Raw genomic sequence first — 12389 nt, 5'->3', positions numbered from 1 at the left:
CGGCTTTTCCCGCTTCAGCCTCGGTGCGGCCAGCGCCGCGGCCTCCTGCGTCCCTGAGCCTTGCGCGCCTGACGGACATGCGGGGACCACCGCTGTCTTTTTTTAATGCATAATGTGTAACTTCTTTCATTGCTACTGGAAATTTTCTCCAGTAAGACAGGAAAAGCCTGACTTAAGGGCAGAAACAATTCAAACAACTGGAGAAAAAAGGCAGAGAAATACAGACATGTAAGAAAATACCTTTACATTCATAAAGTTGTAAATAAAACCAATGCCCCTCCAGGCTCTGTGTCTTCTTAATCTTGCCAAAAGATAACAATATTCTTCAGGCCTCATGCTAGAAGCATGCTCAGAGAAAGCATGGGGACATGGGAACCATCTGTACTGCACAGACCTGGTGGGTGCATCCTGAACAGCCGTCCCTCACTGTGCTTTTAGGAAATGTGCATTGCTGAGAGGTGTGCAGGCAGGGAACTGAGTGGCAAAGTTCTGTAAAGAGCCAGAACAGATAAAGAAAAAAGGCCTACTTTCAGAAACAGAGGAGTTTGCACCCCCCTACCCCCAAAAATGAAACAACCCACACTCACACACAAAAAAACCCACAATCACCAATTCCCCAAACCAATACTTTGCACTTAAAAGTTTTTGTTGTGCAACTGAAGAAGCAAGACAAGCAATTCAGGGACGGGAATAACACAGTAAAGGCCAGACAGTGGGGAAAGCACAATGCACAGCTGAGAACTAGCTGGGAGACTGAAGGTGGCTGGCTAAAAGCTTGGGAAAGACAAAGCAGGACATACTTAAGATTGCTACTTCCTTGACATCTAGCAGGCTTTTACTCCAACCCTTGTTTCCAGCTAGTCAAAAGTTACTGAAATTAATTGCTTGTGAGGAGCTGCAGGTTCTGCTTGTGTGAGAAATTTTAAAATATTTCTGTATTGTCATTACATCACCATTCAGTCACTGGGAAATCAAATAAATGCTGCATGTTCGTCTACTTTCCCTAGGCATGCTGTTGGTCTGATAGCATTTAAGCTGATTTAACGGGTCTGAGATGAGAAAATGTGACTCTTCAAACAGCCAAGGACAGTACTGTCTTAAAAACCTGTTACCTACTTTTCAGGCATTGTGGGCGGAAAGTTCAAGCATAGATCAGAGCTTTCTACTGTCACATCAGGGACATTTTAATCAGATCTCAGCTTACCTCTACATTTCATAGTTTATGAATTACAGCAAGGTGGTTTCAGAGGTTGTTTGTTTAAGAGAGGATTACAGATTAATTCAAAGCTAGGAAACAATAAATAAATCCCATCATTTTACAGATTCTCCAGCATCCCACTTTTCACTATTCAATTTAGATCTTGGTGTGTTACCAACATCTCCCACAGGTGTACTTTCCATGGTTGGGTTCTTTGTTCTTGCATTGATGTGCTATAGTATTAGCTCTCCAGAGTAAAAAGCGATGCGCTATGACTATACTATCTGAATGTTTAGGCAGGAGGAAGAGTTTGCTCTCAAAAACCTCAGTGAAGAACACCCTCAGAGACACCTTTGCTTTCTCCTCTAACTGGGCACTTGAACTTGCCCCTGGCAGAAGCAACACTAGCTAACTGCAATGGGGCATAGTTTTTTCCACATATGCAAGAATGTAAAGAAGATACACTTTAATATGATCCAAGGGCATATTTACTTTTGTACAAAAAAGTTAGGAAAAAAATCCACAATCATGTTGTAACCAGTTACAGTTTTTCATAAATGTCCAGTTTGCAATAAAGTGTATTTGGAAACAAAGTCTTCCACCAGGTCTCCCTGCAACATCTTCATAGCTCGCCAGTGAATGCTCCCAGAGTTTTCTGGTTTGCCTTGGGGATGACTTAGCTCCTCTTTGATATAATCCAGCCAGAGATCTTTAAAAGAAAAATAAAAGTTCTGTTTAGATTTCAATTGGAAAATACGAAACCTATCCTAGAAACTCTTTTTGCAAGTGTCCATGATTTTAATGAAATGAAGTTTACTTTGTAAAACTACAACTCCTTGCCCCTTAAGAATCAAAAGCCAGACTGTTCCCAGCTGGAACAGTGATGTCTTAAGAAATAACAGCAATAACTGAGCTGTTTACTGTCTTAAAAGGAATACAGCAGAAATCTTGATTATAAAAACATAGCTCCACACTGTTCACAAATACAAATTAAAGGTCATGCACATTTCTTATGCCAGCCAGTGTCAAAACCTTACTTGCTCCCAGTTCTAATGAAGCCATCCCACTGTGAACTGAAAGTGAAGGGTTGCTGCAGAGTGTCATGCACTTCATGGCACAGGAGAAATAGGTTCCATTCTGCATGACAGCAATCGCAAGGGCAGAACAAACAGCTGCCTTTTGAAATGGCTGGAAATAAAAGAGGCAGAACTGAATGAATGAACATATAAATAACACCCCCTTACCAGAATCTGTTGAACCAAACTCTCTCAAGGCACGTTCATAGTATTCTCTCAGATGAGGCATTTTGCAGGACTCCTAACAAAGGAAGGTATTAAAAGGCCATTTATTTTGTACAGAAGTGAATCTGCAGCTTGATTAGATTTTTACAAAGAAAAAGTCATGGTAATTACACACGCACACGCGAACTGCCAAAGATTAGTTACCATGGAACTCAGTTTTGTATTACATGCTATGAATCAACTTTAGCAGACAAATATGAACTGCTTACAAACTAATAACACTACTCATAAGCCCCTCTTTCCTATTTAAATCCCAAGTTAGAAGTGTATTTTACGCAGCATTAATTGGATATTTAACAACTTACTTGCTCCTTTTCTATTTGGATCATCTTCCTGAAGAAGTCAAGTGAAAGTGGACGATTTTCACACAGGCTGAAGTAAAAATATAAGAAACTTTAGACTTCAAGTCTTTTAATGTATGCCTTAGAACAATCAGGTTTTCAGGTTTTATTTGTCACCTGGTAAAGACTCTTTTAACTTTCTTATAACCACCGCTTCTGTAAGTCCAGTCAAGATACTTCTCTTTCATAGTCACAGACTCAGCAGGAGTTGTGGCCCGTAAGGATCTCTGCAAGTTTAAAAGGGGAAAAAAAAAAAACAAAAATAAATAAACCAAACCACAATCAAAAGGCAACAGGGGAGAAGAATCCAAGTAGTGCCTTCTCTCTAATTAGGCATCTGACATAAAGCAGATCTCAAAAGTTAGACAAAGTACTGGACAAATGCATCCCAAATGATGTCTGAAAGATAGTATTAGGTAACAAATCCAATGTTTTTCAGATTAAAATATTAGTTGCAACCTAAAATACATGTCTTATCCATTATTCCATACAGCTGGAAATTGGCATTTCCCTAACGTACTTCATGCAGACAGTACATAATCCTCTGCAAACAACCAAATTCAAGCTTCCACCTGTTTTATGTTGTAAATAGGAAAAAAAACCCCACCACCCAAAAAACAAAGAACCCAACATGCCAGGCAAAGAGGAAATGTTTTGCCCTAAGCTATTTAGGGAATTTAGTGAGATTAAAGTCCCAGTTTTGTTCTTGAGCTTTCTGTAACAAGGTTGTTGGTTTTTTTTCACACAGATTGGAAAATTCTCGTTTCCATTTTCAGACAGACATCTGAAAACAGCGCAAAAATTCTAGGCCACAGAGTAAAAGAAAAGTAAAAGTCCATCATTGTTTCTGCTTACAAACATCTAGATGTCTTAGAAGCATGGAGATGACATTTGTACTTATGAGCCTATGTCCAACTGATTTTTGGTAACAGAGTTTTACTTGAAATTCTTTGCTATCAACACATCCACAAAGGAACTGCAGTATAAAGCATCTGTGACATGTTCCATCCACACACATTGTTCCTGTTTATTTACACACTGTTACTTTCTGTTAGCTAAGTACCTGGTAGAGAGCATCTGTGTCTTCCTTGCTGTTTGTGCCTTCACTCCATTCCACCCAGAGGGTCCATAATGGCAAAGCACCCTGCAAGGTAAGCAGAAAAATCAAGTTATTGAAATGCAGTGACTCTGATCTACAGAAACAGACACCACCACATCCACCTGGTTCTGTATTACAGCTGCTATAAAAAAAAGTTCTCTAGACATAGCTTTTAGAAAGACAACTTTGGACTGCACACTGAAATAACTTCTTGTCTCCTTCCTCACTTCCAGGACAACTACTACTTAAGTGGACAGCTGCAAGACAGGGTTCCAGGGTTGACAGACAAGTTCTTCTGCATCACCAAACACTGCAGCAAAGGTAACTTCAGAAAACAACAAGAGGGAAAGAAGAAAAGACGGGAAAGAAGAACAACAATCACCTCCTTGTTCCCTCTCCTCACTCCTTGCGCCCAGGGTTGGAAATGGAACAGTAAGAGATCACATGGCTAATTCAAGGCTTGAAACATCACACACACAATGTGTCAGGACAGTAAAGGAAACTTATTTTTTAAGACACACGCAAAGGATGTTAGCTGACTGCTAGATTATGCAAAATTTCACCTGTGGGCATTCAGACTTTAAAACCATGAATATGAAGTGAATCTGCAATTCCTTCATGCTCCTGAATGCAATGTGCATGTAAACGTTAAGTTCTTATTTTTTACCTTAAAAATGGTTAGGAACTTTAAATGCCTTATAAAATAAAATTAAAAAAACCAAACAAACTCCTAAATATCAGAGGTTTCCTGCCCAAGACTAACATATTCAAGTCCATAAAACCAGCACAGACCTTAGATTTCACATGCTTTACAGCTTCTTCAAAACACTGGGTCACACCATCACTCTTCAGCTGCATCAGCACCTGCAGCCTCATCTGCCACATTTCCACTGACTGGCTGAAGCGCTTCGTTGCAGCTTCCATCACCTCCGTAGCCTTCTCAAAGAGACTGGACTCCAGTAATAGTTGAAGCTAAAACCCAGCAGATACAGCTAATCACCACAAGAGATTTGTAACACTGTGTTAAAAAAGCAAGGCCTTGAACACAGTATTGCCCACATTTCTATCTACTCAAAATGGTAAAGAGGGGCACACAAGCCATGTGGGACAGCTCACAGTCTATTTTTCTGTGTCAACACTTACCCACTGCTTGTAGAGAGCTTCTGGTAGCAAACTGGATTCATGGGCTTTGTTGAATACACTCAGTGCCCTCTCCAGCCTCTACAGCCAACAAAGAAAAGGTAAAGAAAACACACATTATTCCTGTATATACCAGAACCCAGCGTTACAAGAAGCCATGGGGATTAGCTTACCAACACATCACTGAATTTCAAGAAAAGTTACCTATCTAATGCTTTAGGTACCTGCAAACCTTTCAAGATAAAAGGGAAATCTGAGCATTTGAATTACACCTCTTCCTTAAGGAACAAACGAACGACATAGCAATTGGGGTTGTTTTTTACTGCCTTAAAAGTCAACCAAACTGCACATGAGAGTTAATTCACTGAGTCACACTCAAGCATATAGGCATAATTAATGTGCCCACACGCCAGCACCAAACTTTACTCAGACTTATTTGCAAGAGTAATTTTAATTCATCCTTTTCTTTGAACAGGCACAGGTTTGCAGAACTGCCAGCAAACACCAGCAAGTTTGCACTCCATCCAAAGAGGTCACGGTACTTTACTGACAAGGCCAGTTTATGCCCAAGTCATTCATCTTCATGCAGGTCACATGCGAGCCTGACAGAAAAAGTGATCCCCTCAGATGCAGACTAAATTTGTAATGACAGCTGCAGGTAAGTATTTCTAATAAAATGCCAAAGTACATTTGCTCCTTGTCTGATAAGATTACAGAAGTCAGTAAAAACAGTGATGACTTGTTACTATGATTATCTAATAAGCTTTTACCTTCTGCTTTAATTCTCCACTGTTGGTTTTCCTGTTACATCTCTCTACGCAAAAAGTGATGTAGCATTTCCACATGTCCTCTGTAGAGCCAAAAGCATGACATCACTTTATAGAATCACAAGAGTAAGCGCACACACTCGTCTTTAAGGAATACAAAGAATCCAACTCTGTTCTAAAATACTGTATTATAAAAGAGGCCCTACATTTATAACATTAACATTTTATAATGGCTTGCTAGTATCAGCTGCAGTCAATAACTCTTTCTAAAGAGCATCAAGCTTTTAGCTTAGCACATGCTGTCACAATTAACATTCGGTGCACCCTTTGCCTGTAGTTTTCAGTGGGCCTGCTAGAGGCAGGCTCACAGTCAAGAAAACCCTTGCCTGTAAAAGCAGCGAGTTTGAGGCCACCCCACCAACAGTCCCTTGAGAGCCTCCTCTGAGAGTAACGACAGTGTTGAAGATGGATATCCACAATGTTGCCAGATGTTGAAGTTGGATATCCACTCCACTAGCAACTCAAAAGCACAGCTTACTTACAGCTAACAGGAATATACTTGAGTTCTGCAGGTTTGCTTTATTTAGGAAGTTTTCTCTATTTACAACTCCCAAACCTCTACTCATCTGTGGGCTTCTATTCTCCTCATTGGTTAAATGACATTAATGAAAGCAATCAAGCAACACAAAGCACTCTCAGTTAAGCAGCTCCTTCAAGAGCATCAATGCACTGGAAAATAACACGAATAACCCATAAAATAAATCTCCAAAAAGGTTTAATTAAAACCTGCCTGCCTTCTCTTTGGTATGGTAGAGCCTGCCAACATCTACTTCAAAGCTTTCACAGTATACAGTATGCTAAAATGCCAGGAAAAAATCATGTTAAAATGCAAGCAGAGTTTTTCACCTGTTGGGACTGCTCTCACAGCCTCTTCAAAGACTGCACAACATCGTTCCTCTCTCTGGGTCATTTCAGACACTTTCATCTGTTTCGTGGTGGGTTCTGTGGACTGCAGGGACCCCAGCTCCAGCTCACGACGGGCCATGTAGTCCCACGTAAGAGGATCATCAGCATACTTGGTCTGCAAACTGAACACACCATGGCTGCAATACCCACCATTCTTCTGCAAGTATGTTTACAAGGGTTCTTATATTGGTATATAGATGTATTTAATTTCTAAGTAATCAAATGCCAGAGGAAAAAATAACATGTTACCTTTCCACAAGAGAAAGACAAAATATTAGTCTATTCTGGGTGGGTTTTTTAGTATGCATATTCTCCACTAATAGCATGAACTACACAGGCAGCTTTTGAGAGAGATCTTTTGGAGGAACTCTTTCTTTTTAGAGAGGAACAACTGGAGAAATTACAGATGCAGAAGAACTAAACTAAGAAAATCCACAGTTCCTGCAGTAAATTTACAGAAATGTACCAATTATTCAGTGACAACTGTATTTTATCTACATTTTTCTTAGCTTCTCAAAGCCTTTTCTGAAGTTCCATAGGCCTTATTCTATTTCCCTAGAGGAACACCCTTTAGTTGTTAACCTGTCAACTCCCTAGAAGTTAGAGAAGTTATAAGAATGTGTTTATTAAAATAAAAAAAAAATTCCCCAACCAACAAAACACAAAACCACAGCTCACCTTTCAAGGATTTCTTTTTGCAAATCTTGGGTAAAATCAAAGAGCTTTGCAATAGAAAGCACAGCCAGATGGAACTCAACACCTATGTTTCAAGATAAAAAAAAGCTATCAAGTGGAGTATTACATCCATTGCACACTTTGCATTTTTGCAAATTACGCCAACTCTTCCTGTAATTTCCTTTAATGTCCTTTTTCCACTTCAAGTTTTTAATGCTGTTATTTTATTTTGCCCATTGTCTTCTAAAATATCCCCATCTGTCATTGTTTCTCAAATATATCTGCTGCTACTTGGCACTTATTTTACCCAGTTCTCTCAATAAAACAAGTGAGTGTTACCAAGCCTGGTTAATTTAAAATCATCCAACCCATTTTACAATTAGTCTGAATTCTTACTTCTTTGTCACTAGTGCTGAGTAGCTGTGATTTAATATTCAGTAAACAACAAAGCAAAACTGGTGTGTAATTCTGAACCATCTTCCCTTTGTTTTTTTAAACAAACGAGTTTTGAGACTAAGTCCAGCACCTGTGCCACTTCAGCCCAAAAGCTGCTGTAATGGAAGAAGTGTCAGCCTGCAGAGCCGTTATGAAACCAGAACTATCAGCACTATTAATTTATACTTCAGCATTATCTAGTATATATATATATATAGTTGGAAATATCTTAGTGTGTGCACTAGAGCTAGGTCTGTCTGTATTACCTACTGGATAGCTGAGTTAAAGGTGACAGTTTTCATACTAAGTACAAGAAATGTTAAAATCACCTTTAATTTTCTGAGCAGCATCCCTGTAGATTATGCGAGCCATTTCCCCATTGAGAATCTCTTCAGAATAACTGAATTCCCCCTGCAATATCAAGCATAACATTATTGAAAAACAACGTTCTCCTTTCTCAGCTACCATTCTTGCAAACATGGAAAAACATCAGAATAAAATCTTAATGCTTTTCTTCATCTAAATCTGTATTTATCTAATTTGTACAAATCAAGTATAAAGAAATGAGCGAGAAAAAGTTTAACCGTTCCTTTCCAGAAATGACTATTAACTTTCAAATTGGGTGATGTAACAAAAGACTTCACAAACGTAAAGAAAAAACAATGTATATCAGTTTTGAAGAGCTCAGCACAGGCACAGGCCATGAACAAAAGTATTCTCTATGTTGTTCTCAAACCAACCATTAATACAGATCTCTTGAAATGATGCATTCAAATGTGTGATATGCAAGCAGACAAGATCTCTTAAGTTTAGCTGACCTACCAAGTCCATCTTCGCTTGTTCAAATGCTTTCTTTTCCTTCCTTTGTTTCTCAGCATGCATCAGCTCCATCCTGAAATACTGCAAGAAAGAACAAAATGGAATTATTGTCGGGGTGGAGATAAATCATAAAACATCTATGTCCACAAATGTAGCACCACAAGCTCTATCTGAGGATGACTTTGCCAACATTCCATGTATTTCCAAAAGCCTTGGTTGTTAAAGGTACGTGCATACACCTATCTGCCCTGCATATTTACTCAGCTATTTCCCACATGTAGAAATTCCCACTTCCTAATCATTCTTTATAACATACCTTGCCCTCAAATAAAACCATGTTCCACAGCAAAGGCTAGGGATGCCAGATCTAATCCAGAGAACTATGACCCAGTAGAGCTTACAGTACAATTTCACTTTGCATACAAATACAAGATTTACTGAACAACTGAAAAATGCTACCAGTACAAAGTAGTTTTTAAAAAATCTTTTTGACAACATCCCCCAATGAGGGGACAAGATTTTTTTTCCAGTTTTCTCAGACTGGTCTGAGGACTATGCTGGACTGATTTGCTCTGATCAATCAAGAAACCGGTTGAAGAAAATCAGGAACTCACTTCTTGATAAAGTTTTGGGCACTCTGGATGGAAGCGCAAAGCACGAAGGAACAAGTGCCTAGCACTTTCTGATGAGAGCCGAGTCTCCATTTCCCATTTTGCTGCCATAATCCACAGTGCTGCAACAGATGACACAAATAAATTAATTTTAAGGCCAAGGAAGTGGCTCATCATGAGAGCCCACCTTGCAGCTACTCCCCAGGCAGGTTGCACAGGTTGGTTTTGTTCCATGTATCCCCCCCAACATAATCCATGAGCTCAGCAATGGAGTAAGACTGATTATCTCCCATGGACAGATCTAAGCAGCCATGAGTATTCAACATCTCCTACCTCTGGAACACTTCCCTAGTCCCCAGTCTACCTGGGAAACTGTCATTCAGACCATGGGGACTCCCACTTCACATCACCTTGTGACTGCTCAGCACAATCCCTGTCAAAGCCCTTCTTTCTGATGCAGCAGCAAGGCAAAGAAAAGAGAGTAGGAACTTCTAGCTCAATAGCTTGAGCTGACATCTGTAACAACTTAAACCAACACTATACAACCCATACTGAGTCATTTATGTAGCACTTGCTGTTGTTTTATTTACCTGGTTTATTGGGATGAATGGCCAGCAGGGTAGAAAACACCTTGCTAAGCTGATGTTTTGCATTCTGTAAGAGAAGTAGTTTTGGTTTACCCACTGACGCACCAGAACCCAAATTTCATTATAAAAGGTTACAAGCTGTAATGCAATTGTACTGGAGAACGCACTTCTCTGCTACTTTACCTTCAACAGAAAATTTCTCATATTTTTCAGTAATGACCAGCTTTCAAATGCTACCAGACTAATTAGCGTAGTTAAAGCAAACCTTTCTGAACTACATATCTAACACAAATGTTGCCTAAGTCGCAAACCCATAGTCTCACTGATGATGACATTTTTGAGATAAAGACTGCATGTTTTTGGCCACTTGCATTGCTATGACAAGGTCACCTTCTTGAGTACAGGAAGGACAACGACTGAATGTTAAGAATAATGTGAAGACTTGCACAGGTAAGCTTACAACGCACAGAATTGCCAGAATCACACTCTTCAGCATAGCCACTATCAGAAACATTTGGAACAAAAGCACATTTCCAGGTGATCCATTCATTCCAGAGAAACTATAACCAGTATTATGATTCTCCCAAACCAAACAGTACTCCAGATTCAATGCAATCAGCCTCACCTTTGCCACCTGCAAGCATCGAATTTCATACTAATCCATTCTGAGTTCAATTCTACACTTAGATCAGTGAAAATCCTAGGCAGCTCCAATAATACCATCAAAATTATTTCAGTATTCCAGTACATGGCAGTAAAGTTTGTACTCCTGCCTTGTAATTCAAGTTCCAGATGTCTGAACACCAATCCAGTGTCTCAAATCAGGTAAGATTAGCATTTTTAAAACTCACCCACTGCTTGCAAAATGCAACATGTGAAAGCCAAAGCTGGATATCTTCCTGTTGGAAACGCAAGGGGGAGAGAATCAACTTCACAATAAAAGGCAAACACAAAATCACCTGCATGTTGACAAGCAAACAATACACCCTTGGTACAGAGAGAAGTGATTCTGAATCTCAGATTCCCTTCCCTCCCCCAGATCTTCAAATTCCTGCAAAACAGCAGAAGAAAACCAACCCTCCCATCGTCTCCAATCAAATCTATGTTATACTGAACTCAATCAAGAGCTCACTGTAACAGTTTCTGAGGCACTTGATTTAGATTTTACCATTAGATGTATCAAGACAATCTTTCTCCTAATGCAGCTGAAAGTTCTCTTCATTCTGTTTCTAGTTCTTGCAAGCAGACAGACCAAACTCACAAGGCAAAACACGGCTCTTGATATGAATGATCTACTTCTGGGGTACTGCTAACTGCAAGACCAAACGTCCACTTAAGTTTTCCTATTACGTTCTTCTGTATCATTGCGAATATTTGGCAGCAGTGGTAACTGGATGAATTTTTACAACATACAAAAGGGTGCTTTTCGATCAATGAGTATAAATGAAAGAAACAAACTTACCTTCCATTTCCCTGTAGCACGGTTGAAGAGGCTATGGACTCTATGCAGGATAGAGTTCTCAATTTCATCCTTCTTAAATGAATACCCAATGCGCTGGAAAACAAAAGAGTGTTAGTTTTACTACCACAAAAAATTTGGCAGAAAGTATTTTGCACTCTAAATAATTGACAAACTTACAGCTCTTCTTTTCTTGATCAGTTCAAGCAGATTAATTTCATACTAGAATGGGGAGGGAAAAAAACCAACACATTTAAAAGCAAATAGGGAGACACGTAACAGCAACCAAAAAGAAGTACAGACCAAGATTTTTATGGCTAATCAGGCAGACAATAAAAATCACACTCAGGAAAACATAAACAACAGTTTTTCAGCCAGTTCACTACATTTCTAAGGTTGAAAGTAAACTTGAGTATTTGTACTGCACATAACATTTCAAACTTGAGCTGTTAGCACCCCAGAATCATAACACACAAACCAAACTTCTAATGCCACAAAAAAAACGTAATTACACTCAATTACAATTTGCAGAGCACACCAGGGAACTGGGGTGTCTGAAGTGAGAAGGGAGAAGAAACGATAGGAAAAAGTCACAAGAAGAAAAGTCTCTCATCTCAAACTCAAGCACCAACTCCTGGCTATGCTTCATGCTCTGGTGTCGCTTAATACAGAGCGTAAGCCCATAAACCTCTCAGGAGGACACAGCAAGGTTCAGGCAGGGCAAGGCCTCAAGAAGCCGCCCGTTTCCTGCGTGGATAACTACAAAACCAGTTCATCCCTAAGCAGGATCTTCAACGCGAGTCAGCACACCCTGCAAACCATTAAAGCCTACCTGAATATAATTAACAAAATCTTCCTTCCGAAGTGCTCTCCGCTGTATTTTATACTCCAGAGCCGAGGCCTTCCTCAGGACGGCTCTGTGGGAAGGGGAAATCAGCGACCAGAGTGAGCCGAGCTGTCTCCGCCTGCTGCCTCTCGCCGGGCCCCGACT

At 39.8% G+C, this 12389-nt stretch overlaps 1 protein-coding gene across 1 annotated transcript; it reads right to left on the bottom strand.

The window, feature by feature from the left end:
* Positions 1-1626: 1626 nt before the first annotated feature.
* On the bottom strand, positions 1627-12315 carry UTP6 (UTP6, small subunit (SSU) processome component, homolog (yeast); the record flags this gene model as incomplete). The annotated part of the gene is made up of 18 exons (XM_010179829.1): positions 1627-1907; positions 2443-2515; positions 2805-2871; positions 2958-3067; positions 3904-3984; positions 4732-4911; positions 5083-5160; positions 5850-5929; positions 6753-6934; positions 7491-7572; positions 8252-8333; positions 8745-8822; positions 9356-9474; positions 9943-10006; positions 10791-10838; positions 11402-11494; positions 11579-11620; positions 12231-12315. Coding segments are annotated over 18 exons (1702 nt in total), but the record flags the coding sequence as incomplete, so codon positions are not given.
* Between the last annotated feature and the right edge of the window lie 74 nt (positions 12316-12389).

Source organism: Mesitornis unicolor, unplaced genomic scaffold, assembly GCF_000695765.1.
Source record: "Mesitornis unicolor isolate BGI_N332 unplaced genomic scaffold, ASM69576v1 Scaffold52232, whole genome shotgun sequence".
Lineage (NCBI taxonomy): Eukaryota > Metazoa > Chordata > Aves > Mesitornithiformes > Mesitornithidae > Mesitornis > Mesitornis unicolor.
Note: the sequence above shows the minus strand (reverse complement) of the source record. Positions and strands in the feature narration are given on the sequence as shown.